Source organism: Charadrius vociferus, unplaced genomic scaffold (assembly GCF_000708025.1).
Source record: "Charadrius vociferus isolate BGI_N301 unplaced genomic scaffold, ASM70802v2 scaffold385, whole genome shotgun sequence".
NCBI classification, from domain to species: Eukaryota; Metazoa; Chordata; class Aves; order Charadriiformes; family Charadriidae; genus Charadrius; species Charadrius vociferus.
The window spans coordinates 6,390,479-6,415,545 of NW_009648925.1; the positions used below are offsets into that span (position 1 = coordinate 6,390,479).

The 25,067-nt window shown below is 41.1% G+C and overlaps 1 protein-coding gene across 1 annotated transcript in view; it reads left to right on the top strand.

Annotated features, from left to right (window-relative positions):
- CNTNAP5 (contactin associated protein-like 5) overlaps window positions 1–25,067 on the top strand; it is a 223,281-nt gene that overhangs the window by 111,443 nt on the left and 86,771 nt on the right. The window contains exons 13-14 of the mRNA XM_009887328.1: window positions 8,843–8,962; window positions 21,655–21,855. Coding sequence (XP_009885630.1) covers window positions 8,843–8,962; window positions 21,655–21,855 — 321 coding nt within the window. The remainder of the gene's footprint in view (window positions 1–8,842; window positions 8,963–21,654; window positions 21,856–25,067) is intronic.

Consider the following 25,067-nt stretch of genomic DNA (forward strand, 5'->3'; position numbering starts at 1 on the left):
TGAAAATTCATTCTTTATTTTGTAACAAGGTGCTGTCTTATTAATGCTTTCCCTTCGGTTTTTGTATCTGCAAATTGTACATCTGCATTTCTCAGTGGTGTTCATTTTTTAAAAACAAAAAAAAGTTTTTCCCGTTGCCTGACATTTCCTTATGTTATGGTTTGAGACACCCATAACAATTTGTTGTTGTTTAGGCAATCATTCTATCACCCGATGACCCCTCCCCACCCGGGAAGGGGAATCAGGGAAAAGCAAGGAAACCCGGGAGCTGAAGTATAAACAGATTTAATAGAATAAGATTAGATACTTAACATCTGAGATAATTAACAGCAGTAAAGAACCGATATTGATCCCGACACCAATACAGAATATGCAAAGATTACACTCAGCCAATTCTATCAGTAGGAAGCTGTGCACTCCCAGCAGTGGACAGCAAATGTCGGACACTGTGAGCGCTACAGCTTCAGGGGGAGGAGAGGGCCTCAGGAGCCCTGCACCAGGGCACAAAGTTCTCAGGATGGCAGCCATCAAGGGAGTGAGAGAACTTCGCAGCAAACTTTCTAATTTATAGTGAATGTGACGTTGATGGTATGAAATAATCCTGTTGGTCAGATTGGGTCAAGTGCCCGGGTCTCGCTCCTCCTCATCCCCACACCTGGCAAGCTCAAAAACACTGAGACCTTGAGACCCACACACCATAGCTGGCTGTAAAGTAAATATTTTCACAAATTCAGACACTGGAGTCTTCTAAAAGTGCAGTTTTCCCAAGTATTAGAATAGAAATTAGTCCTGTGTCGCTCAAACCAGGACACCTTATAAATAACACAGAGAATATCCACTTTGGGACTTTACAGCAGAACAGAGTAGGTGGGGGACTAACTCAATCCCTTTTGAAGCCTGCCTGTGTCAGGTATGACCCACACTGTAGGGACACCAGTACTTTCAAGAGCAAGGCTGAAATACTGCGTGTTGCACAGTGTCCTTCAAGTCTTTGATTCCTCTTTTCCGTCCAGTGCTTTTCTTAAAATGGTGTAAGTCTCCCTGACTGCTTCCTTGCAGCAGGAGGACTTGCAGATCACCCTGCATCACCACCGGGCAGGGACCACCGGGGTACATGACTGACACAGCCGCTATCACACCTCAGCGGGGAAGCCACAGGGGAGGACAGGCCGACATGGCCTTTCCTACCTCGGCCTGGGGGGGTCTTAGCTTGAACGGTCAGAAATTGTCTAATCCCCAAGTGTAATGGAAGGATCCCTCCCAAATGTCCATTTAGGTGACATTGTGGTAAAAGTCATTTTAAAGCTATCTGTGGAAATAACACGTTCTTTATCAGATGAGTAAATACATATTTTTAAAAAGGAAAAATAAGCCATCTGTCATCCAGGCACATTACAGCGGAGACTGCATTAGTCTGTCAACAGCAGAGCTGTCAAAACCCAGTTTTTGAGAGTACAGATTTCATTTTCTGGCATTTAACAAGACAATTGTATTATAAGGGTGAGAATGACGATCGTTCCCAGAGTGCATTGCCCATACTAATCCCTCTGCTGTTGGAACGTGAAGAGAAGAAGAAACCTCCCGTTGCATGTTGCTTTATTTGTTATTTAGAAAAATCTTTGATTGAACACTCATTACTCCAGGTATGTAAGAACAAATCTGTGAGGCCGAGGTATACACCCAGAGGGTGAAACAGTTGTTTCCAATCTGCTTCCAGGAGCTCTGAGTGTTTTGGTGAGAATGCTTAATTCAGCCTGTGTCTTCTGTTGTGTGTATCAATTTGTCCAAGGTCAGTCCAGGGCTGGTTGCAGATCCAAACTGAATCCCCAGCTCTTATTGGGCTTTCCATTCTAATCGGAACGTAAGTTTTCACCTCAGAATACAATATTTATTATTTATTATAGGGGTTATTATTGCTCTTTGCATCTAAGGTAAAAAGAATTATGAAGCAATGAAATGAGTCTCAAATGATCGGGCAGTATGTATTCTGCCTACAGTTTTTCATGACTGTGCAACTGTTAGGTGTGGTGAAAGCAATATGCATCTCTGCTGCATTTTACCTGGGGAGCGGACAATGTCAGCACATCCCAGAAATCAAGAATGAAAGTTCTTTAGGTCTCTTTAATTTATTTTATTTATTGTATCACCATAAAGTGTTATCTCTAGCTGAGAAATTGAAAATTATCAACTACATTTATTAGGGTATGAGAATCCAGTCTACATACAGCAGTACTACAGGATTCATTTTGGTAATTGTAACTGGTACAGCTCAAATTCTGAATCTGTGTCTCAGAGTATTTGCAAAGAAATGTGTGTGATCAATTTCCAAAGTAATTGGAAATACAGCAGGAAAGAAATACTGGGAATTTTAAGGTTGGCTTGGGATTAATTTAGTTTTGGATAAAAATTATGTAGGTGTCCATTAAATTTGAAAAGGACAGAGTTCTGTGATCAAAAAGACCCACAAAAAACACAAACCCAAAACCTAATTTCTTGTGATTTGGAGTTTAAGCTCTTGGTTGTATCTGTACCAGTAACGTGCTGCTGGGTGAAGGGGAGGGGGGTTTACTTTGCCTGGTCTCCCGGTACTGAAACTGAAGTCGGACTGTCATTGTAGCCTTTCTGTTGCTTTCAACAGCCAGCGCTATCTCAAATGCAGGTAAGGGGTGTGTCTTACTGGATGAATTAAAAGTTTGTTCATCCATTGAAGAGAGGAGGCTTTAAATATATTGTTTCCTGGGGATTATTTGTAGAAGTTCAAGTCTTTGCACACAGAAGTTGTGGGGGTTTTTTTAGCAAAAATAGAAACAGAGGTGAAAAATGAAATTAAAGTGGTCTGAAGGAGAGAAGAGGTTTAGTAAGTTAGGAAGAGGGGGGCAAAGGAAACGGAGCTTTAAAGTGCTGAGGAAAACTGAGGCCAGCTAAAAGCTTATCTGCCAGGTAGCTCCACGTTGAAGCAGTGAGTGTGTGCTTGGTGAAGGCTACTGTCGAGACTGCAGGTGAACTGCTTAGGGCAAAAGTACGATTGGAAGGCAGATGTCAATACAGTAGCAGGTAGTCGGTGAAAAACTGAATAAAAAGCTGTTTTATTGGGTACGCTGGAAGTTTGACCTTGCAAATGTTTGTGCTCAGCCATGTGCTGTTAAAAGATTTCAGCTACGGCAGGGATACAATCTCCTCTGGTTTAAGGACTGTAATTAAAACAGTTGGATTAACATGCTCAAGATACTTCAGAGAGCTGAACAGTGATGAAATTGCTCATATTTAGACTTGTCAGGCTCTTGCCGCGTGTTGAATCAAGGCTGAAGTTCCAGCTGCAGAGCCAAGCTAAGAGGGACCCCAGCTCTGCTGGACCTGACTGCAGGGTGCAGAGAGCTCCTGTGCGTGCTCTGGCTGAGCAGCCGTAAGGGTCTTGATACAGGAATTAGAAAACGAAATTCTGGAGCTGATTTTGCACAAAAGGTCAAAATAGGTTATTATAATGGCATTATAATCTCTTCATGCCTTTCTAGCATTGAATTCTGCATCACAGATCTGTAGCTTGAATCTAGGATGCTTCTGTAAGGATGTGTAATGTGTGTGGCTTGAAAAAATATGGGATGTGTATATTACAGATCCATAGTTTTGATTTTTGAGCTTATGAATCTTTATATCCCAGGTGATACAAGAGAACATGTAGAATTGCGTGATTTTTGATCTGAGTGGGGATAAAGTGTTTATTTTATAAATGCTGATCAAAGATGGACAAACCATTTCTTAAGCACCTGGGAAGATGAGAAGTGAGAACTAAAAGGAAAAGATGGCCATTATGATCAGTGAGTAAAGCAGTGTTCAAAATGAATGCTCCGATGGGATGAGTTGTTGATCTGAAAAGCTAGTTTAATTTGAGATACTTAAGACTGAAAGAGATACCTGAGGGAGAAATTGGGTATATGTGTTTCACAGAGTATTATAAGGGATTGGGAGATAGATATCTTGAACTCTGTCAGTATTCTGCATGCCTGAACACCATCAGCACAGCTCATCCGAGCAGGTAAGCAACAGCACAAATAGTACTTAGGGATAGAGTGGGGCTCTCAGGCCGCATCAGTTTCAGTAGCTAGCTCTGGGACGATTTTAAATTTCCTTGTGAAACACAGCAGTAGCCTTTAGAAAAATTCCTTAAAGAGCACTGCAAAAATGTCAGCACAGTGTCCAACATTATAGCTTGCAAGTGATTCTGGGGAAAAGATAAGGAAAAAAAAAAGCAATAAAAGACATCCAATCTCTTTGTGACCAAGTAAAAAAGATTTTTCTGATGTCCAGATTCCCTTACTAAATCTGGGACCTTGGAGTGAAGCTGTTTCTTGTTTTCTCTTCCTGGAATAGCCACTGCTACCAGCAATAGCCCATCAGCTAAACTCTGCCCCTGTGACACCCTTTACACTTTGTTTTTTTGCCTTGGGCTGGAGTTTACCCTAATGCTTTTACCTGCTGTACCCGGCTGTGAGGTCCAAGCCATACCTGCAGGGGGGTAGAACGGGTTCATGTGCGCTGCTGACATCTCTTTCTATCGAGCAGGAGCGTACTGCAACTCCGTGAAGCAAACAGCTTCATCCTGGCTGCCTGCGGGAACTCAGCAGCAGGAACTGCGCTGCGGGTGCTGCATGGCTGCGCAGCTCCTACCTAAAACAGCCTGAGGAAACGCGGCAGGGGTGGAAAGTCATAAACTGTGATTTTTCAGTTGGTTCTGGCTCAGTGAAACAAATGTCGCTGGAAACTATCATTTTATCTTCAATGGCTGATATAAGTAAAAATTAGTCCAACAAAAGTGTGGAAAACTGATCTTGCTTCTTTGAGACAAATGACAACTTAGAGGTTTCATTTTTGAAATTGTGTTTTCAAACAGTGCTAATGAGGGAACAAGCTTTGCATCGGCAGCCTATAAAAAACATTGGTTTTGTTGTTTTGGTCCCATTTTGGTGAACATTTTAAAATCTGAGAACAAACTTGAAAGAGCGAAAGTATAAACAATATTAAAATGCTTCACAGAAAGGAATAAAATCACTATTGTTTTGTTTTGTCTTGATTTAAATTTGAAAGGAATGTTTGAAAATTGTTGATGGGTTCTACTCCTAGTGAACTGGTGAATACCTCTGCTTTATTAAAAAGGTGTAATTACTGCAAACATTGACATTAAAATGTATGCATTTGTTAACAGTTCTGTAACTACACTCGGTGCTTGGTTTTTGAAAGCGAGGCCCTATTACATGCATAAATGGTTGGTGACTCTTTAATGACAGCTACAATAATGGTTTCCCACTGTTCCCAAAAGGACCACATCTCCATTTACATCAGAGAAGTCTGGCACAAAATGGAACATAAATCTAAAGGTAGTTTTCAAAGTTAAGGCTCTGGGGTCTTAACAGTCACAGCTGGCTGTTCGTCTGGTTTTTACTTTTGTATGGTATTTCTGATTGCATAAAGAGAAGAATGACTGCAAAGAGATCTTGTCTTTCATTGAACCATAAAGACAGCTTCAAGTTGTTGTCACTGGAGTAATGGGGCCTTTTTCAGCAAATGGAATTGCATAACTTTATTCTGAAACAAGCAATCGACTCAGCCTGCAAAGCCGTTGAGCAGAGCTTGGAATGGATGGTGCACTTGAAATGTCTGTGGGGGCATCTATCTGCCAATGACTGGAAAACAAATATCATTTTCTCCTTGATGAATTATACAGCATAAAATAGCAAAGAAGAGAACTAAAAGCAATGGCCCATCCAGTCTAGAAGTATGCAGTACCATATGCTTTTGACACAGGCATATGAAACTTTCAGCATGGAGCTACAAAATAAACTGTCCACCAAAACAGCTTTTCTCTAAGTCATGATAGTTAGAATATGTTTTATGTGCTAGAACTTGAGGTTTATAGCCTTTTCCCACTTCTTCTGCTACTCCCTAGTATTTACTGCTGGAATTCTCATATAACCAAAAGGAAAACATACCAGGATGGATTTTCTTCTGGCAGATATAACTGTAGTTTCAATGAAGCTTGTGCATCCTTTCAGATTTATACCAGTTGAGTGCCCCTACTCTGATTTCTTGCTCTATACAGCCTTTTTTTTTTTTTTCCAAAGTTGCAGTGACAAAGGGGCCATCTAAAGGTGAGTAGATCATCTCTGTTTGCATCTGCCTGCCTTATTAATGGCTGAATCTTCACATCTTTCCATATTAATTTGAAAAAACTATATCTGTGCTCCAGCCAAAATGACAGTCAAGAAGCAAAACACTTAGTAAGAAAAAGTTTGTGATGAAGGATGAGTTTCTAACTGTGCCAGTTCACTGACAACGTATTAGTTTTATGTCTCTGCCCCTTGCACCATCCTTTGTCTTCAAAAATAATCAGCAAACAATTCAGGGGGAGCAATTGGCGTATTCCCTAATGAGACAAGATAAAGTGTCCTGTAATGATGATGACAGCAAATTCACTAAGTGAACTGCAGTTTGAGAACTTTGCAAATTGATCAAACCGTGATTCCTTGATTGCTTACTTAATCGCCTGTTACAGTCTCTTTCCTGACCCTCCATATCCCGGTTGCTTTTGTCAGCACTTCGGCGACGGAGGGACTCTCTGTTCTCCCCTCAGGTTGTGAATAGTGGATGAATACGTTCTGGTTTGGGGATTTTATTTTATTTGCATTTAATGTGTACTGTTGGCCAGCTATCAGAGTGGGAATTTAGAGATATTCTGGACTCCTACAGCACTTTCTACATGAGGCTAATGACTGTCAGGAAGACGTTTTCTTAATTCTGTTTATTATAGGACAGATGCTAATTAAAGCACTGTCTCACCAGGTGCTGAGTACCTTAAACAACTTCTTTACTCTGGGAAGGGTAATGCTGTGCTTATTTAGCGCTTAGTGATGTTCTGCCTGCTAAAGATGTCTGGTCAGGAGAGAAATGTACAAGGGGAGAGCATATTTCAGTAAGTGGTACCAGTGATTGACTGGTGAGACTCTTAATTCATAGCCAGTTTGGGATCGGAGCCCCTAGAACTGTGGTTATATTTTGTTAGTAGAAGTGAAGAAATGTCTGAATCTCAGTAAAATCTGAGTGATGAACTATCTTGTAGCGTTCTTCAGAATAATAGTCAGTCAAAGCTACTTCAGGCTGACCATTTAAGCCTTTCTGAAATTTCTTTCATGAGAGAAACTACTTCTAGGGAATGAGGGGAATGGAGGGATGCGAGTCCATGCGTGCGCAGGAGTGGGAATGAGGAACTATTCCTGCTGGAGCAGAGCAATTGATGCCTTCTGCAGGAGAGGCTGGGATGGCATTTCAGAAGTGGCAAGGGTGGTGCTCTCCCTGCACTCAGCCTGCAAACCTCCTCGAGTTCTTTCCAGATGAAAGGCACTGGGAACTTTGCAGTTGTATTTACAACCTCAACGCAGCAGATATTCCACCATATCAAGTTTAACTGTACTGCTCTGCTGCCTGAAGAGTGGGGGGCTTGGAAAAAAGATTTGCAGTGGCCAACAAATGGGTTATTCACAAATTCCTCTGAGTATCTCCCAATCTGCATAGGTCCAGTGTTTGCTGTATAATGACTTATAAATATGCAAATAGTAGCTAAAAGTGCTTTTAGAGGTAAAGGGTAAGAAAAAGATAGATTTGACCTCACAGCAGCCAAAAATGATGTCCTAATATATTTCTGTGTGTTCTACTACTGGTAGCACTCAAGAGCTTTCCTAAAGATTGGGGGTAATTCTGTTTGCTTGCATTTCCATTATTGTGTCTTCCACATAACTGACTCATAGGAAGAAAAAAAGGAAGTTTTGATCTATCTGTTAAGTCAATCTGTGTTTTTTATTGTATTTGTTAACAATTACTTGAACAATCATAAGCTGTTACGGAGAATAACCTTGTTAGTATAGTCAGGTAAGTGTTTAAACGTGTGGAAAAAAATATCAATCCTCCTGCAATGCCATTTAAGGTTAATGTTGTTCAAGATCCACGATCGTACATGTGACTTCCTGATACCTCATAACTGCCTCTCTGGGGGGAGGTTCTCTTTGCCCCATATGAAGTAACAGTTATGGTATCTTGCCTGAAAACAATACAAGGAATTGCACAGACCTGGGGGAGTTTTTCCTCCTGTTCTTGCTCTTGGAGAACTGCTGTGATTGTTTTATTAACCATTTAGATTTTCATGGGCACTAATTCTCCAAAAGTAAAGTATTGATAAGCAGGGAGGAAGAGTTGGTTTTATAAAAATAGGTCTAAAACATGAATTTTTCACAGAAGATGGAGACCATATCTGAGCTTGAGGTTTTCTGCTAGAGGACGATGGCTTGTTTTCATTTGGGTAGTAGATGGTGGTAGGGGTTTATAGATGCCTGTTAACAATATCCTGCAAGGAAGCTGGAGACTGACAAAAATACCTGTCTGGTGCCTTGACAAGGCTTGAGCGCATGCCTAGGTAGTAAGTCATGTACGTGTGTGTATGTATGTGTGTCTTTGAATTATCATTATGTGGATGCATATATGTATCACTCCAGAACTAGATGGTGGCGCGTCTGAAAGTTCATATTCTTGTACTTAAGTATTTACACACTTTAATCCAAAATAAGGCAAATACCCATAACTTTATAGAGAGAGTATATTAAGTTCAAGGAAGTAGTTAAATGCAGGCCTAATTTTGAGCATGGACTCAGGTCCAAGTGAAGTAAACTCTTTCACATGCTCATCAGCAGTGAACCAACAGTTTATGTTATGAAAATGATTAAAGCAGTGTTTGTGTATGAAATGTGGCTGTCTGTTTTCTCCTTGTTTATGTGATACATTCTCTCTCTCTCTTTTTAAGCTATCTATGAACAATCTTGTGAGGCTTACCGACACCAAGGGAAGATGTCAGGTTTCTTTTACATCGATTCTGATGGAAGTGGACCACTTGGACCACTCCGTGTTTTTTGCAATATAACAGGTAATGACCTAACCTTATCTTTGGTTCTTTATGTTGCCTCTTATGTTATTGGCATGTCTATTATTGTACTACTGAGAAGACCCCACAATCATGAGTGTCTCAGTAATGGGAAAAAGAAGAGGACTGGTAGTAGCTGAGATTCCACTCTGAGGTGTTTCCTTAAATATGATCCATGTAAAAGTCATTTTTAAACTTTAAGTTTGAAGGACTCACCTTGTACTGTTGCTAAGTGGTATTTACAATGGTATTTGCACCTTTTAAAGGGCATGGATGGTGTGTTTTTCATAATACTATATCTTTTAATGAGATGATTGTATTTTTTACTAAAGATGTAGAAACCTAGAATTCAAACCTTCTTTTGTAACTGTGAATGGTTTCTCTGCTTTACTAGAACACCAGGTCTGGGAATGATTATTAAACTCCTGTACTGAGCTAGCTGTAAACCCTTACAGTTTGACTTGAGCGGGAATAGTGCCCCTCATATGTGTGTGCTGCCTTTGATGTCACAGAGAATAGAAACCCTGATTGTCCTGGGTGTCTGTCCAGAGGAGAAGGCGTGATGCTCTTAGGAGGAGGGACACCAAAGAGACAGGTAGCAGAGCAAGAGCCTGGCAAGGTGACCTGTTGGTTGAGACTTCTCAACCATAGAGTTCTGTATTTTTAAAATAAAAAGTGTTTCAAAGAAATATACCTGTCTGGCAAATTCTCCCCTTAAGTGGGTCCTATTTTGTATATAGGACTGTCATGCAAGGGTATGAGAAAATATTACATAGCCCATATTGTGGATTGGGGTGGGTGGTAGAGCATCCTTTCTGCTTTTTATTTTTGAAATGGAGGGGAAATTTCCTAGACTGTCTCCTGTTTGGCATTTTTTTGCTTCCTGTGGCCAGGTGCGGATGAAAGAGTATTTTATTACCCCTTCTAAATTGCTAATTTTGGTTGAGCTACTTTGCCGCATATCACCTCCACACTCAGCCCTGAAAACTAAGGACTCAGGATATTCATATTTTATCCTTAATCTCCTTCTACTTAAAGTGTCTCAAATTAAATTTTCATTTTGATTTAATTGGGCAATCATTATGTTAATTAAATGCACACCAGTTAATTATTAAGTATGTTTTTTTTATTCGAGTGTAACAAATATTTAATAAGATGTATCTCCTTCGCTGTTGTTAAATCTCGTAAGAATTGAAACCGAGTTTCACCTTTCTGTCTGAATATCCTTCCTTGATCTCCAGTATGGGAAATGTGCTCATTTTTATTATTTATCATATAAATATGTGTGATCAAAACATTGTCAGAGCTTTTTATCTCTGCTGATGAAGTAGGATTTTTGACAAACTCCTTGCAGAAAGCATCTGCTTTCCTCAAATAAATTTTATCTGGCAGTAATCCAGAAGGCATATACCTGATTTTCTCTCTGTCTGTAATGAACTTGCTGACATTGTTATTTTATTTTGGTTACGAGAAAAGTGGAGGTGGGGAAAACTGACAGAACCTCCTAGCCTGGAAAACTTTTTCTTTTTGTATTTCTTCTTGTCCCCTAGATGTCTCATTTGGGGCAGGGGAAGGTCATTTGTCACAGGCATCTCTCTATTACTCCTATTGGCATAAAAGAGGACTGAGGCACAGAAAGAAATTACTGTTTTACAGTTGTCCAGAGAGTTTGAGGTACAATTGGGTTATGCTTCCGTATCATCTAAATGTGGTTTGGGTGCCTTAATCACAAGAGCTTCTTTTCTCTCTGGGAACATACCTTATTGTTATGCTGATAATATTTGCTTACCGTAATAAACTAAGTGCAAAGTATGGAAAAAATAACTCAACTTTACGTACACAGGGATGGATTCTGAATTTTTTTACTCTTTTCAGGTAATGCTTCTGCATAGTTTTCTGAAAGTATTCATATTCAGGGAAAGTAAAAAAATTAAATTCTATGTTGTTATGTTAGGAACATACAAGGAATAGAGACAAAATACTCGACATTATTATTGTTCAGTGACATAAATCCATATCACAATTTCTGTGAATGGAAAAATGTAGATGGTCAGAAGTGTGGATGGCTTCCATGTGTAAGGAAACTAAACAAATTAAAAAGATCGGGGAGGAAACTGGCACAGGAAAGTATGGAGTTCATATGTGGCATAGAGAAAGCAACTAGGGATTGATTCTTTTTCATCATATAGGAGCTAACGGACAGTTAAATTATTATATTGGGGGTTTTTTTGATTGTTTTCTTTTTCCTGATGCAATGAATAATTCAACATGAAACTTACCACAGGACATCAAGGAGTCCGATGTATGAACAGAGGAGGGGAGAAAAACCAAGCTGGAAATAGCTCCAGTCTTGTCTGATAGGTTTAGAAGGTGCGATTAAACATGGAGGTTTAGTTGCAGCTCCTCACTCAGGCAGCTGTGAGGCAAAGATCCCTGGGAAATGAGAATGAGTTTCAGGAAAACCTTTTGCCTTCCCTCACTTCCACTGGATATCTGTTCGCCCTCAAAGGCAGAGGCGGGTTCCTGGGCTAAATGAAGCTTTGCTTTTCCTCAGGCTGGCACTTCCGCTTTTTGTATACAGTTCAAGAAGAGGTAACCTCTTTATGCCCAAAATGTTCAGGCTGAAGAATTTGGAGGTGGAATGGAAAATCCGGGGAAATGACTCATTCAGTGCTTCATTCAGTAGAGGTGCAGTGAGCTAATGACTCCTGGGAATTACAGGGCCTTGAATCTGTGAAGGATGAATTCAAAGAAGGAATCAGATCATCAGAAATGAGCAGCATCATTGCATTTAGAGAACAGTGATGTTCCTTCATGTTCACTTCCATTTGTTTAAAATTCTTTTTAATTTTTACCTGTTGAATTGAACAGGTAGGGGTCTTGTTTGTAGCCAGTTATTAACCAAGGCAGACTAACACCAGCTTTCTCACATATTGGTGTCTGGTCATAGGCATCCAATATGTGATGTGGGTATGGGAAGTATCAATATTACAAGTTAATTTATTGTTGCTGTGGTCGCAGTGATTTCTCTGCAGCCTTGTCAATTTTAACAGCCCACTGCTGAATAAAAATTCTGAAGAAAGCAGAAAATTGTGATTGTGTGTGTGGAGAGGGAATTGGACAACCATGGAAAGAGAAATAAAGAAAGGGAAATTTTGCAGGGAACAAGAAAGAGGAAAAAAGTATTTGAAAATATAAAGGCAATTTTCAGCATGGCAAGAAATTTAAAAGTAGACTGTCACAGGATATCTGCTGATACCAAAGTGGATAAATGTATTTATTCATTGTCTAGAGAAGTGGCTGAAAAAGCAAGGTGACAAATATTGTAGATGACATACTATTATTTAAATTGGTCAAGAAAAGGGAAGCGTATGTGAAGCACTTTAGAAGAATCTTGTCTTGAAGGCTGTTTATTTCTAGTAGAAGTAAAATATGTTGTTGAAATAGGAGGTTGTCAGGAACAGTAATTTACATAATTAAGGGCATAGAAAGATACCTGTTCAACGAGAGGTTAAAAGTAAATAATCCAGGGCTATTTAGACTGGGAAGACTCAAAGTGAGTGGACCTCATTGACAGAAGCGATGTTCATTTGCATTTTCTTGCAATAGGAATAAAGAGACAGTTCAATGGCATCGAAAGACAACAAACTCAAAACTAGAGAAAAAAAAAAAAGACAGCACCTTATTAACATAATGTTTTCTTCACCTTATCTACCCATTACACACCCAAGGCAAAGTCACTTTCACCGGGAAATTCATCAACTGTAGAAATCCACACCAAATATGTGTGTGTGTGGCAGAAGTGAACCAGGTGTGTGTGCCCAAACCATGATTGTATGTCACTGGATGCTGTGTGAGACACCATGAGGATTTGTGTGGGTCCATGCAGGGATTGTTACTTTGGGATGATTGCATTCGGCGCTGTGGGAACATAACTAGCCCCTTTCCAGGGCCATCCGCATGGGAATGTGAACTAGCTCTGCTTGCTTTACCTGGCTTCTCCCATCGTCCATGATGCTCTATGCCCATGTTTTTTTACATAAAGTACAGAGCGAATGTATCCTGTCATGCTTTGGGGTAATGAACAACCACCAGCACTGGGAAAGATATTTTCCCTGTAGGCTGATTGTTTGATAATTAGCCCAGTTGAATTAATCTTCACTTCCCACTGAAGTGACTGATAACAATCAATACAGCAAATGGCTAATGGACCCCTGAACGTCTGGTCTGGCAGTCGTTCTATCATTGTGAGGCTTATTATTTTTCTCTTGTTGCTTAGAAATCTATCGATCTGTCTTGAGCATGACTTAAATGCTACTAATCATATTGTCCAGTGCAAGGTCTATAGACGTGCAATCTACATTCATGTACTTGTTTTGCTGCCCTGTACGGAAGGTGTTTGTAACGACCTTTCCTCATCTCCTCCAGAGTAAATTTTACCCTTCATATCTGAAAGATTTGCTTACAATACACTTGAGTCATTCTGTCACCATACGTCTTTACTAATGCTGTTTTACTGTATGCAGACCCTGGGCTATCAAATCAATAATGCTTAGAAATTGCCATGATGAGATCAATGGTTAATTTTGTCTTGGCCAGAAAATTGTCCAGTCCTCAAGTAGCTTTCTGCTTTCTGTCCCCTCCCCCCCCTCTTTTTTTTCCTCTAGGGGTGTAGATTGGGGAAAGATGAGTCTTTATCCCAGCTCTTACTGCTAGTCCGAGATCTGGTTTTGAAATAATGAAAAAATCACTAATGAACAAAAACATATCTCTCCTTGTTGCGGATCTCTGTTTTGCAGTCTCTTCTCAAAATGCAAATACTGCCTATTTTTCTAATGCAAGAAAATTAAAGCTTTATTTTCTCTATCTCAGAAAACTGCACAGAAACTGTGTTTAAATCTCAGACAAAGTTAAGAGATTCTATAAAGAAATGAAGGAAATCACCCGAGTTATACTAGCAATTTTTTATAAATTGCCTCTAGCCTTTTTTTTTTTTTTTTTTCACTCAGCTAATGATGATACAGCTTTTATTCTTCCATATAGTGCATATTCCATGGGTTGAATTCAGGAGAATACAAGTGGTGTTTGTAGCTGAACTGTCTAAATACTTGAAGTGTCTGAATAGTCCCACTTACAGTATGGTATTTGGTCAGCTGTTTGAGGAAAATACTGTATCAGTTCAGCTTTATTCATTTTGCTGCGAACAAGGACTAGACTGGGGTAACAAAGAGACGGCCTTCTGCAAAACAGAGCTGGCTCGACCTCAGTCCTTGCACTAGGGATCCCCACTGATGCTCCCAGCGTAATTGTGAAACTGGTGGTATTACTGTCCACAGCATCCACCTTTCCCTTTGTTTCCACACAAAAATCTCAGTTCATATGCTTCTATAATTTATTAATCCATTTTTCCATTAGAAATCATCTCCTTTTACTTTGTACAGCAATTACCCTGATACAGAAGTCACCTTGTGATTCAACCCTTGTTACGTTTTCTGTGGACTTGGCAGACTCTCACATGGAAAGGACTGCCACTGGTTAGGCTGAGGCAATAACAGTGAAGAGGAGGAGATCACACCCCTAATTCTGGTTATATTACCTGCAGCTACGTAATTACAGGACAAGAACTTCAATGGTGAAACTCCCTGAGATTCTCAGAATGAGCTAGATAAGATTTTACATCTTTGAACTTCTTAGGAAAGTTTTTGGAGTGCCTTTATTGTTCTTTTGTTCTTTGTCTTTTTTTTTTTTTAATGAGCGTATCTTGCAGCTTACTGTCTGTAATTGTGATTGACTTTATCACTGAAGAAAACAACGAATGGCAATCCTTTACAAATTATTTACTACTGTTTAGATTAAAGATAGCCCTTAAAGATTTATAGTTTATCCCCTCAAACACTACAGGTCTTTGGACACACTGTAGCTCTGACAATCTATACATTTCTGGTTTGAATTTTCATTAAGTATTCCAGAACTTTATAAAATGAAAAATCTTTAGTTCTTATATTAAGTCGCAGGGCATTGCACTGTCAACAGCTGCCTTGCCGTTTTCAGAGATATTGTGTTTCTGATGAGCATCACAGCAGAAGACTTGCAGGCCGCCTTCACTGTCACGCTTGCAGGAGGCCCCCAAGATATTTTTAGTATAGAAGAAGGTAACAGTAGATATTTTCCTCTAACCTTTACCTTTTAACCAAGGGCTACTGCACCAATCACTCTCCTGCCACATTTGCAGCGCTCAGAAGTGAGGTAAGCTGTGGCTCTCTAAAAGCTACTGCAGAAGCCACTCCAGCTGCCTCAGTTATGAGGAGTGGATCCATTTGCCCCAGACATGGAAGTCTACTGCCATGTTGGAAACCTGCAGATGTCCTGGTGCTGCATCAGAAGAACAGCAGGTCTCCTGTGGATTCCACTTCTTGTCTGCCAGGCTGGTGCAGATGTCTCAGCTCAGTGATAAAGTAATTATGCTGAGTCTCTGAAAACTTACCTTAGATGAAGGAAACTGAGTCAGAGAGGACTGTAGTGTTGTCACATGTGCAGCAAGTGTAAGCACATAAAGATAAAGAGAGAGACTCAGATATGCTGAGTCTCTCAAAACTTACCTTAGATGAAGGAGACTGAGTCAGAGAGGACTGCGGTATTGTCACATGTGCAGCAAGTGTAAGCACAGTGGAGAAGTGTCCATTTTGCACTAAGAAGTAGTTCAGCGACTGTGTCTTCCATTTTTGGAGAGGAATATTTCTCACCGCTTGCTATAGATACCCTATATTAGGGGAAATGTGGAAATGGAGGATCAACGAGACGCAAGCTGGCAGGATAATGGCTTGCCATCTCTGGACTTCAGCACAACACAGGGGATGAGGGTGCAGAAAAGGTGGCTTGTTCTCATCCATCAGAGCCACCTGGCGTGGTCAGTCTGCTGACAAGACACCTTGTATTGTGGGGTCAGAGTGAGCAAACTTCATGCCAGGGGTGTAAGAGAGTTGGGGAGCCATCTCTCCCCTCTCTGCCAGGGCTGGGGCAGCACGTCTGTGCAGACGGGGCCGTGGTGCCCTCCTGGTGCCCGCTACTGACTGCCAGGAAGGATTTACAGATGAGGAATGGTTGCAGGCGTGGGTATCCCTGAGGAATGCACACGGTCAGGTGTAGTCTGCCAGTACCATCGGAGAGTGGGCTGCATGCAGGACTAGGGGGGACAGGAACACCCCCAGAATTGTTTCCATGGAACTGCACTGCAGTGATGCTGCACTGGCTGGAAGTGACTGAATCAGAAACTAGGAGGAGGCTGATGAGCACAAAACAAGCTGCAGAAGCACATATTGCTGGGTCAGCCAGCAGGGGAAAAAAAAAAAAAAGGTAGATAAGGAAAAAAAAAAGGTGGGTTTCACCAGAGACTCAGAAAACGCCTCCTTGGAGTCAGTGAATTAAAGCTGTTTGCGATAAGAAATTGTCTTTTCATATTCTTTGAGGGGTGTATGTCAGAGCAGCTGGGTTAAACTGCCACTGCAGCTTAAAACAGTAGAGTCTTCAAGGAGGAGAGTGTGTCTTTTGTGTTGTTACTCCCGTAGTTATAGGTACAGCTTTCAGGACAATATTTGGCATTCAATGTAGAGCACTATGAAACAAATGCATCATATGAGCTCTCAGAGCAATTTTTCTCTCTCTCGTGTAGCATTTACCGTATGTTTGGCTTGTTGGCAATTTAATCAGTCTGAATAATCTTGTTTTGTGACAAACCTCCTAAATCACAAAGGAGTGATGCAGTTTGTATGGGTGAAATGTGCTCCACAGAGATATTTCAAGTTGAAGAATAAAAATGAGAATTAGACAATACAGAACTCATTGAAAGCCAGTTTTCCAGCTGCTCTAATTTCCCACAATTTAATTTGTGTGCCGTCAAAAGCAACTTGGAGGCTTCCAGCAAGATGATAGAACTATGGGTGAGGCTAAAATAAGGGTCTGAAATGTGCTGAATGCATTGCAGTCCCATGCTGTAAAAGCATCTCCTAGGACCAAATACAGGCAGCATAATATCCTAGTAAATTGGACCATTAAATAAAACTGTGAAGTCATAAAGCTGTAGCATTACCCTGAAATTAAAGCATTGTCACCTTTGAATTATGGAACAATTTAACAAGCATTTAGGAAATCTGCTTTTCAAGGCTGCATTTAACTATTCCAGGTTAGACAGTAGAAGATGTGGCTGCACTCTCCTACTGGGTTTTGAATGACTTTCAGCTTGTGTGTGGTTTGAAATTTTACCAAGCTGACAAAGTAGTAAAATAATAAAGTGGAACGATAGAAGGTAAAAATAAACAGTGACCTTTGCCTAGAGAACAGTTTTTCATTCTCGTTGCAAATTCACAAGTGCAGGGAGAGCTCATTAAATTGAGTAAATAGGAAAAAAACATATAGTATGGACAAATGTAAAAAGATAATTATAACTTCTTTGTTGAAATAGAGGAAAAGAGAGCCTTATCTGCCTAGTTTAACAGTTTCCAGATATGGAAATGGCTAGAAGGAGCCAGTGGCGCTCAACTTGGTTTGCATTTATGATTACAGCGTCGCTGCCTAAAAATATAATGAAAACAAACCCCAAAAGAATAAAGATTTAAAAAAAAAAACAAACCACACAAAAAAAAATAATCCTCATACTGTGAAATAGGAACAGTATGTGAAGCCCCATTTTCAAAAGCCATAGGCTTAATCTGTGCAGAGGAATGCCTCTGCAAAGGCACGTGCAAGTGATGGAGCTGAGGTGCAGGCAGCTGTTGCACTGCTTCCTAGCTGTAGTGATCTGTGTGCATGACCAGATTGCAGCTACATTGCTTCCATAGGTCCTGAAGCACACCTGAAATGCAAGGTCCCAGATTGGTGTCAGTAGGCTTCCGAGTACACGCTGATCGAGCTGTAAAGGTATAATTCCTTGACTTGATTCTGAGGCAGACAGCTGTATTCTGGGGGCAGCCCTAGCTAAACTTGTGCCTGTGGATTTGATAAAATAGTATGATATTTTTCTAAATGCTGCCGGGTTTGAGGTGGAGAAAATGGTGCTTGAATAAAGCCCAGGAGTTGACCCGAATGGTGAGGGTCTTCAGAAGAAAAGTTGGCATTATTTTTGTGTTGTTTTCTGGTCTACAAAAGCAGATGTGCATGGTCTTGCTCTTGAATGGTTCAAGAATTTACTGCACTCCAGCTCTTAGTTACCTCTCCCTCAGCCATCTGAGATGCATCTGAGAGCAGTGTTGGCTTGCCCACTCTGTCCAAATTAAAAAAAAAAAAGGGTTTAAATAGTTTTCAGGCTCATTTGCTGCATGTAAACCAAGGGGGGTCCTTTTGAAAGAAGGAGCTTTCTCTTTTTTACTGTGATGTGAATGTAATCACTTATTCTTCTAGCAGGTTGTGTGTGACTTTGTGCATGTCACCTAGCCCCTCTACGCCTCATTTCTCTCTTTCTAAAATGGAAGTACTTGTTCTTTTCCTGGGCAGTGGGAAGAAGTGTGGCTGAGAGGGTTGAATACATCTCTCTTCCCTTTCCTCCTCTAACATTATTGTCACCGGTTCTTTTGTCTTGCATCTGCAAGTGTGTTAGGCCACCCTTCTGATCTGAAGGCTTCCTTTATTGCAAAGTTTTTAAAGCCTCTTTCATTGCTTTTTTTTTTTTTTTTGGTTAAAAATAAAAAAGGTAGCAGAGGATGTGTTTCTCCATGCTCTTTCTACACCAGCTGTGCATAGGGAAAAGAAACAAACTTTTGAATGACAGTAGCTTTTGCCATCCCAGCAGTGTGCTTGCTGGTTGTTGTGACTTTCATTTCACTAGATCAGTGAGCCAAATGTATATCTTTTTTGAGAAGCTGTACTGATGGTTACCTTTACTTCAAAGATGGAGCACAGAGGGAATCTTTGAGGTGACCAGCAAAGCACAGATCTGGTCTGTAAAAGTAATAAGGGTAACAGATCAGGCATGTGTAGATTAGGAAACGTCTGAAATGTAACTCCAGAATTCTTCCCTTCCACCATTACTTTATTTTACTCTCTGTTCTGATGTACTTGCTAAATCACAATTATTTTGAGTACAGAAGGAAACTTGATTTGTTTTCCTTTTCCAAACTAGAGTATTGGTTATCTGCAGTTAGCTTCTCATTTCTAAAAGATCCTGTGGAGAAAGGCAGTTTTGAATGTCAAAGTTCAGACATCAGAGGGACAGCTGAGTGCAGCTGTAATGATAACAAGGCCATTGAAAATTAATGAACAATCACAGAGGGAAATAAGAGAAAGACTGTCTGTCCGACACACTTGTTAATGAGTGTCTCATTTCAAACATGCCAATTCATTACATTTCCAACACTTCTTGGAAAGACTGTTTTATGCTATGCTATTTTTCGTAATTTTTTCCTAGTAATTCCTCATTGCTTCTAAATTACTAGATCCTGATACTTTTGGCTTTTCAAGTACACACACAGCACCTTTCCTAATGAACAAGTACACAGCCTGGAAAGCAGTAGTGTTAACCCCTCTGAAACTCTAGCGTTAGGCTGTTGTACTTCCTTAGCAGCACTGGAGCCACTATTATCAGCATTGGTTTTGTTGCAATTTCCCAAAATTATGTTAATGACTCTCAATGGGGAGGAGCTTATGGCTGCCTATCTGGAATTTCAGCATCCAGTTCAGCATCTCTTGGTTTTACACCTCACAGTATCAGTAACTTGATGTTTGTCTTTTTAGTAGATTTTTTTCAGTGAAGACAAGGGTTAAACTTCTGCCAGCTTCTGTAAGAGGAAAGTTAGCTTCCCTTCAACTGCTTCTGAAACATCCACTCTGTTCATGTCAATCCTTAAGAGAACACAAGAAAAAACAGAGAGACTCTGGCTGATAAGAACCACTACTTTCAGATATACAAGATGTGTGTTATGAAGTCATTGAATTATATTGTGTTGGAAGCAATATATCATGCAGGACTGTGCAGGGTATTGTGCTACAGTGTTGGCTGTGATTACAACTACTGGGGCAAATTTTACAAGCAATAAATTTGTAATATTTCTTGTGATTTTAATCTAACTTTCGTGTATCACACATTGCAGCAGTATTTTATTGAGCTCCAACTCAAAGGACCCACAAGCAGCATCCTGAACTCAACAAGAACCACAGAATTACAGATCTATGTGTGAACTCTTTCCATCTACCATTACAAAAATGATGAGAGTGTTGTGAGTGAATGTATGGTTTGCTAAGCATAAACTGTCCTTGCAGTTAATGCCATACGTTACTGGAAGAGTAATTTCTCCGTAACTTGCAGCCAGGTCTTGGAACAGACCTCTTTAAATCGTCTCCAGATGGTTGTTGTTACTTGCCTGTCATCTGAATGCCTCCATAATGACAATCCATTAAATCATCTGAGTGTCTTTGCACAGATAGTCCGTTTACGATTTTTATACACCTGTTAGAGTTCTATTGGAGTAATTTGTGGGATATTTGTAGCTCAATGAAAACAATGCAATGCAATGCAATGCATTGCGGTGGCCACAAAGCTACTGGGCTCATCATGCCATTGTAATGGGGAGTAACTGGAAAGCTCACACTCTCCAAGAACTCAGACCGAGTAATCTGATAAAACCATCTGAATACTTAAATGCACAGTTTTTAAGATTGGTTTAGAAAGGTCTGGTTCTGCATTATTCAGGGTTTCCCTGTTGAAGCATGAATAACAAAATATAGATCTCTTGTCTAGATCTTGCCTCTTCCTCTATAACTGTGCGTAGGCAAGTGAGATTGAAATCTTCCTCTCATCAAATGATTAAAATTTATTTCCTTAAATTTTTGCCCTATCAGTATCTTGTATCTTCCCTGGGCAAGCAGGGTCTTTGATAAAGAGGGAATTTACTGGATGTGACTCTTAATAACATCGTGAGGCACGTGCAGGGCTCAGTCCTGTGAATCCTCATTAAAGAGTTTGCCTTTTACTCTCGGTCAGCTCATCAGATTGGCCATCCAGGCTGTTCTTGTTATCTCAATCCTTCTGGTTCTCACCAGCACCAGCAGTGAAACAGCCTCCCTGCTAAGCTAATTGCTTCTAATTGCGATGTTCTCCTTGTCATGCCAACCCCAGCGCTGGTCATTAGCTGGGTTGTGACGGTGCAGGTTGTGCTTAAGCTTGGGTTCTGCTCTCTGTCACCTGTGAAATCCCTTTCTCTGCCAGTAAATGCAATGAAGGAGATGAGAATGGGCTCCCAAGCAATGAAAAGCATCAACATTTACAGCTAACTACAGATGCCGAGTCATATGTTGTTCTGTACCATCATCCAAGCAGGGTATCACTCAACTTATATGTAGAAAAATCTCAGAACTGAGTAAAAGAAGTGATTTGACTTCCAGCTGAGCAGTAAGAACGTGATCTTAGTTTTAGCTTTCTGGCAAGGGTTTGTGGTTTCTGTTTGTGGTGAGTTTCTGTGAGCTTGTAGTTTCTCTCTTGCTGAGCAGGCTCTGTAGTGTTTGCTCAGGCTGGTTCAGGGAGAAACAGCTCTGTGGGTTACACTGACCTGTAACAGGTCTTCATCACAGGGTGATGATTTTGGAGCCCACGGTCCTGCTGATCCTCTCGCCAATGCACTAAAGCTTTAGATTTCAGTTGTTTTTTTGTTCCTTGCTTGTTGTAAGTTTTTTGCCGTTAACTTCCTACTCAATCTTTTTTCATTTAACAGAAGATAAGATCTGGACTGCAGTGCAGCACAACAACACAGGGCTAACCAGAGTCCAAGGAGCTGATCCGGAGAAGCCGTACACCATGTCCTTTAACTACAACAGCAGCGCAGAGCAGCTGGAAGCTATGATAAACAGCGCAGAGTACTGCGAGCAGGAGGCAGCCTACCACTGCAAAAAGTCACGTCTCCTGAACACACCGAGTAAGTGCCGTGATCCCAAATCTTTCCTTGATAAGTTAACTCTTATTGATTACCCAGCAGATACAGGCCACACTGCGACTGAGGAAGATAAAAAACCCAAAACAAATAGTGGCAATACAGAATAGAGTGAAAAGCCTTTTACCTTCTGGGGTACCACTGTGCGGTGCCTGTCCTCTGATGCAAGAGGGTCAGAGCTCTGCAGAGGAGTTTCCACTCTACAAGTTCATGAGTGCAAAGGCTCTGAAAGCTTCTGCAATGGAAAGTACTACTTAGAAACCACAAAAACTGTATTTAGCTCATCATAAATGGATGTGTTTATTAATTTATTTTTTTTTAACTCTACATTAAAGATAGAAAGAATCCATATTGCTCCAGACTTTTATGATGTTTCTGGAGAGGAGGAGTGTACCCTCTTGTGAGTCCCACAGCCCTGAATATGATGTTTAAGGTGCTTGGTAGTACTGTTTCTGGGGCAAAAGTAATTTTCCCCTTGTGATAGAAGTCTTTTTTCCCCTGATTTAATTAACAGCAACAAGAAAGCAGAGGGTATGATCAGTTTGTGTCTCTGCAGTAGAAAATCTCCAGTGGCTACTTAGGATGGCTGCCTTCCACTAAACCCTGTCCTGGGGTCGGGATTTTACATTTGCTTAGCCAGAGAGATGAGTGCCACTAAGGGCAGGCTTCTGAGTGTCTTCAAAGGCTCATCTGGTTACTTGTAATGTCTGTATGGTCCTGGTGATTCTTTGATTATTGGCAACTCTTAAATTTGTTAGTAGGTTAGAAGAAATCCCACAGAAAGCCTTAAGGGGAACTTGCAATGGGAGTTCCTATTGTGTTTAAAATACATTGCCTAATGAGATGTATCAAAAACCCTCCTAGTTCCAGCAAAGCTACTATAACACTGAATGTTTATGGATCCAGTAATCAGATGCCTTACAGCCAGTTTATTTTTAAAACCTGTGAATTATGTCTTTTGTTATCATCAGAATTTACCAGCCAACAACTGCTTGTATTGCTAATCATTTTTTAAAGAATGAAATCTTAATATCAGCACCCAGGGTAGAGCACACAGGGAAAAGAAAATTCAGGCCTAACTGCTCATAAAGAGGGGGAACTAACGTCTTACAAATAATTTGTGTTGCTGGCTTCTGTTTCCCACACCACTCTTGACATGTTATAAAGTTATAATCACACAGTGATTATTTCCGAAATAATTTTGTAAGGATGAAGGCCACAATATTAGAGCAGGTCTGCATGTGTTTACTTTTATACATTTCTGTGAGGTACTTGGTCATGTACATGCAGAAAGGTGCACTATCAGTGCATTTTAAGGTACCTTTTGTATGTGGTGCCTCTATAAATCTACAGACACCTCTTAAGGATCTGAAACCATTTCTCATTTAAAAAAAAAAAAACAAACCCAACAAACAAGTAGTGATAATCATACAGTCATAGAATCATAGAATGGTTAGTGTTGGAAGGGACCTTGAAGATCATCTTGTTCCAACCCCCTGCCATGGCAGGGACACCTCCCACTAGACCACGTTGCTCAAAGCCCCCATCCACCCTGGTCTTGAACACTTCCAGGGATGGGGCCTCCCCAACTTCCTTGGGCAATTTGTTCCACTGCCTCACCCCCCTCAGAGTGAATTTTTTTTTCCTAATGTCTATCCTAAATCTGTCCTCTTCCAGTTTGAAGCCACTCCCCCTCCTATCACTACATGCCCTTGTAAAAAGTCCCACTCCAGCCTTCTTGTAGGCGCCCTTCAGATACTGGAATCACAGAATCACAGAATCACAGAATGGTCAGGGTTGGAAGGGACCTCTGGAGATCATCTAGTCCAACCCCCCCGCCAGAGCAGGGTCACCTACAACAGGTTGCACATGGAAGGCCGCTAGAAGATCTCCCCAGAGACTTCTCTGCTCCAGGCTGAACAATCTCAACTCTCTCAGCCTGTTTTCATAGGATAGGTGCTCCAGCCCTCGGATCATCCTCGTGGCCCTCCTCTGGACCCTCTCTAACAGGTCCATGTCCTTCTTATGTTGAGGGCTCCAGAGCCGGACACATTACTCCAGTTATGGTCCCATGAGAGCCTAGTAGAGGGGCAGAATCACCTCCCTCAACCTGCTGGCCACACTTCTTTTGATGTGGCCCAGGGTATGGTTGGCCTTCTGGGCTGTGAGTGCACATTGCTGGCTCATGTTGAGTTTCTCATCAACCAACACTCCCAAGTGCTTCTCCAAAGGGTTGTTCTCAGTCCATTCTCTGCCCAGCCTGTATTTATTCACGGGATTGCCCCGGCCCAGATGTAGGACCTTGCACTTGGCCTTGTTGAACTTCATGAGGTTTGCACAGGCCCACTTCTCAAGCCTGTCCGTGTCCCTCTGGATGTCATCCCTTTCCTCCGGTGTGTCGTCTTCTCCACCCAGCTTGTTGTCATTGGCAAACTTGCTGAGGGTGCACTCCATCCCAACATCCATGTCACCAAGAAAGATGTTAAATGGTACCGGTCCCAGTACCAACCCCTGAGGAACACAACTTGTCACTGATCACCACTTGGACATGGAGTTGTTGACCGCAACTCTTAGAGTGTGATCGTCCAGCCAGCTACTTATCCACCGAGTGGTCCATTGGTCAAATCCATGTCTCTCCAATTTAGAGACAAGGATGTCATGCAGAATGGTGTCAAGTGCTTTGCATAAGTCCAGGTAGATGACATCTGTTGCTCTTCTCTTATCCACCAACACTGTAACACCATTGTAGAAGGCCACCGAATTTATCAGGCACAATTTGCCTTGTATCCTGCTTCAGGGCTAATGCCTTCTACCAACTGGCAGACCAGCTAAGTTGGTTCTTGAGAGGCAGCTCCTTCTCTACCTGTCCTGGACTGAAGTTGTGACTCAGACTCCTCAAGGGAAACGATGCAGGGATGATGTCCAGCAACCTCGCTTGTGCTCTTGCAGCTGCTGCAGTGCCACTGTGGTCCTGACAGTTGACCACACAAGAATTGTATGACTCATAACTCTTTAGTACAGCTCCAGCTGATAAATCAGAAAAAGTTATAATCCAGTGCTGTGCATATGGCAGACATCACCATTTTTTCCTCTCTCTTTTTTCCTCCTATTCTATGCTTTTTAGTTACACTTTCAGTTTTTCATCCTGACCATTCTCAATAGCCTAAGGCTGTAAGTTTGGTGAGATGTGGAACATG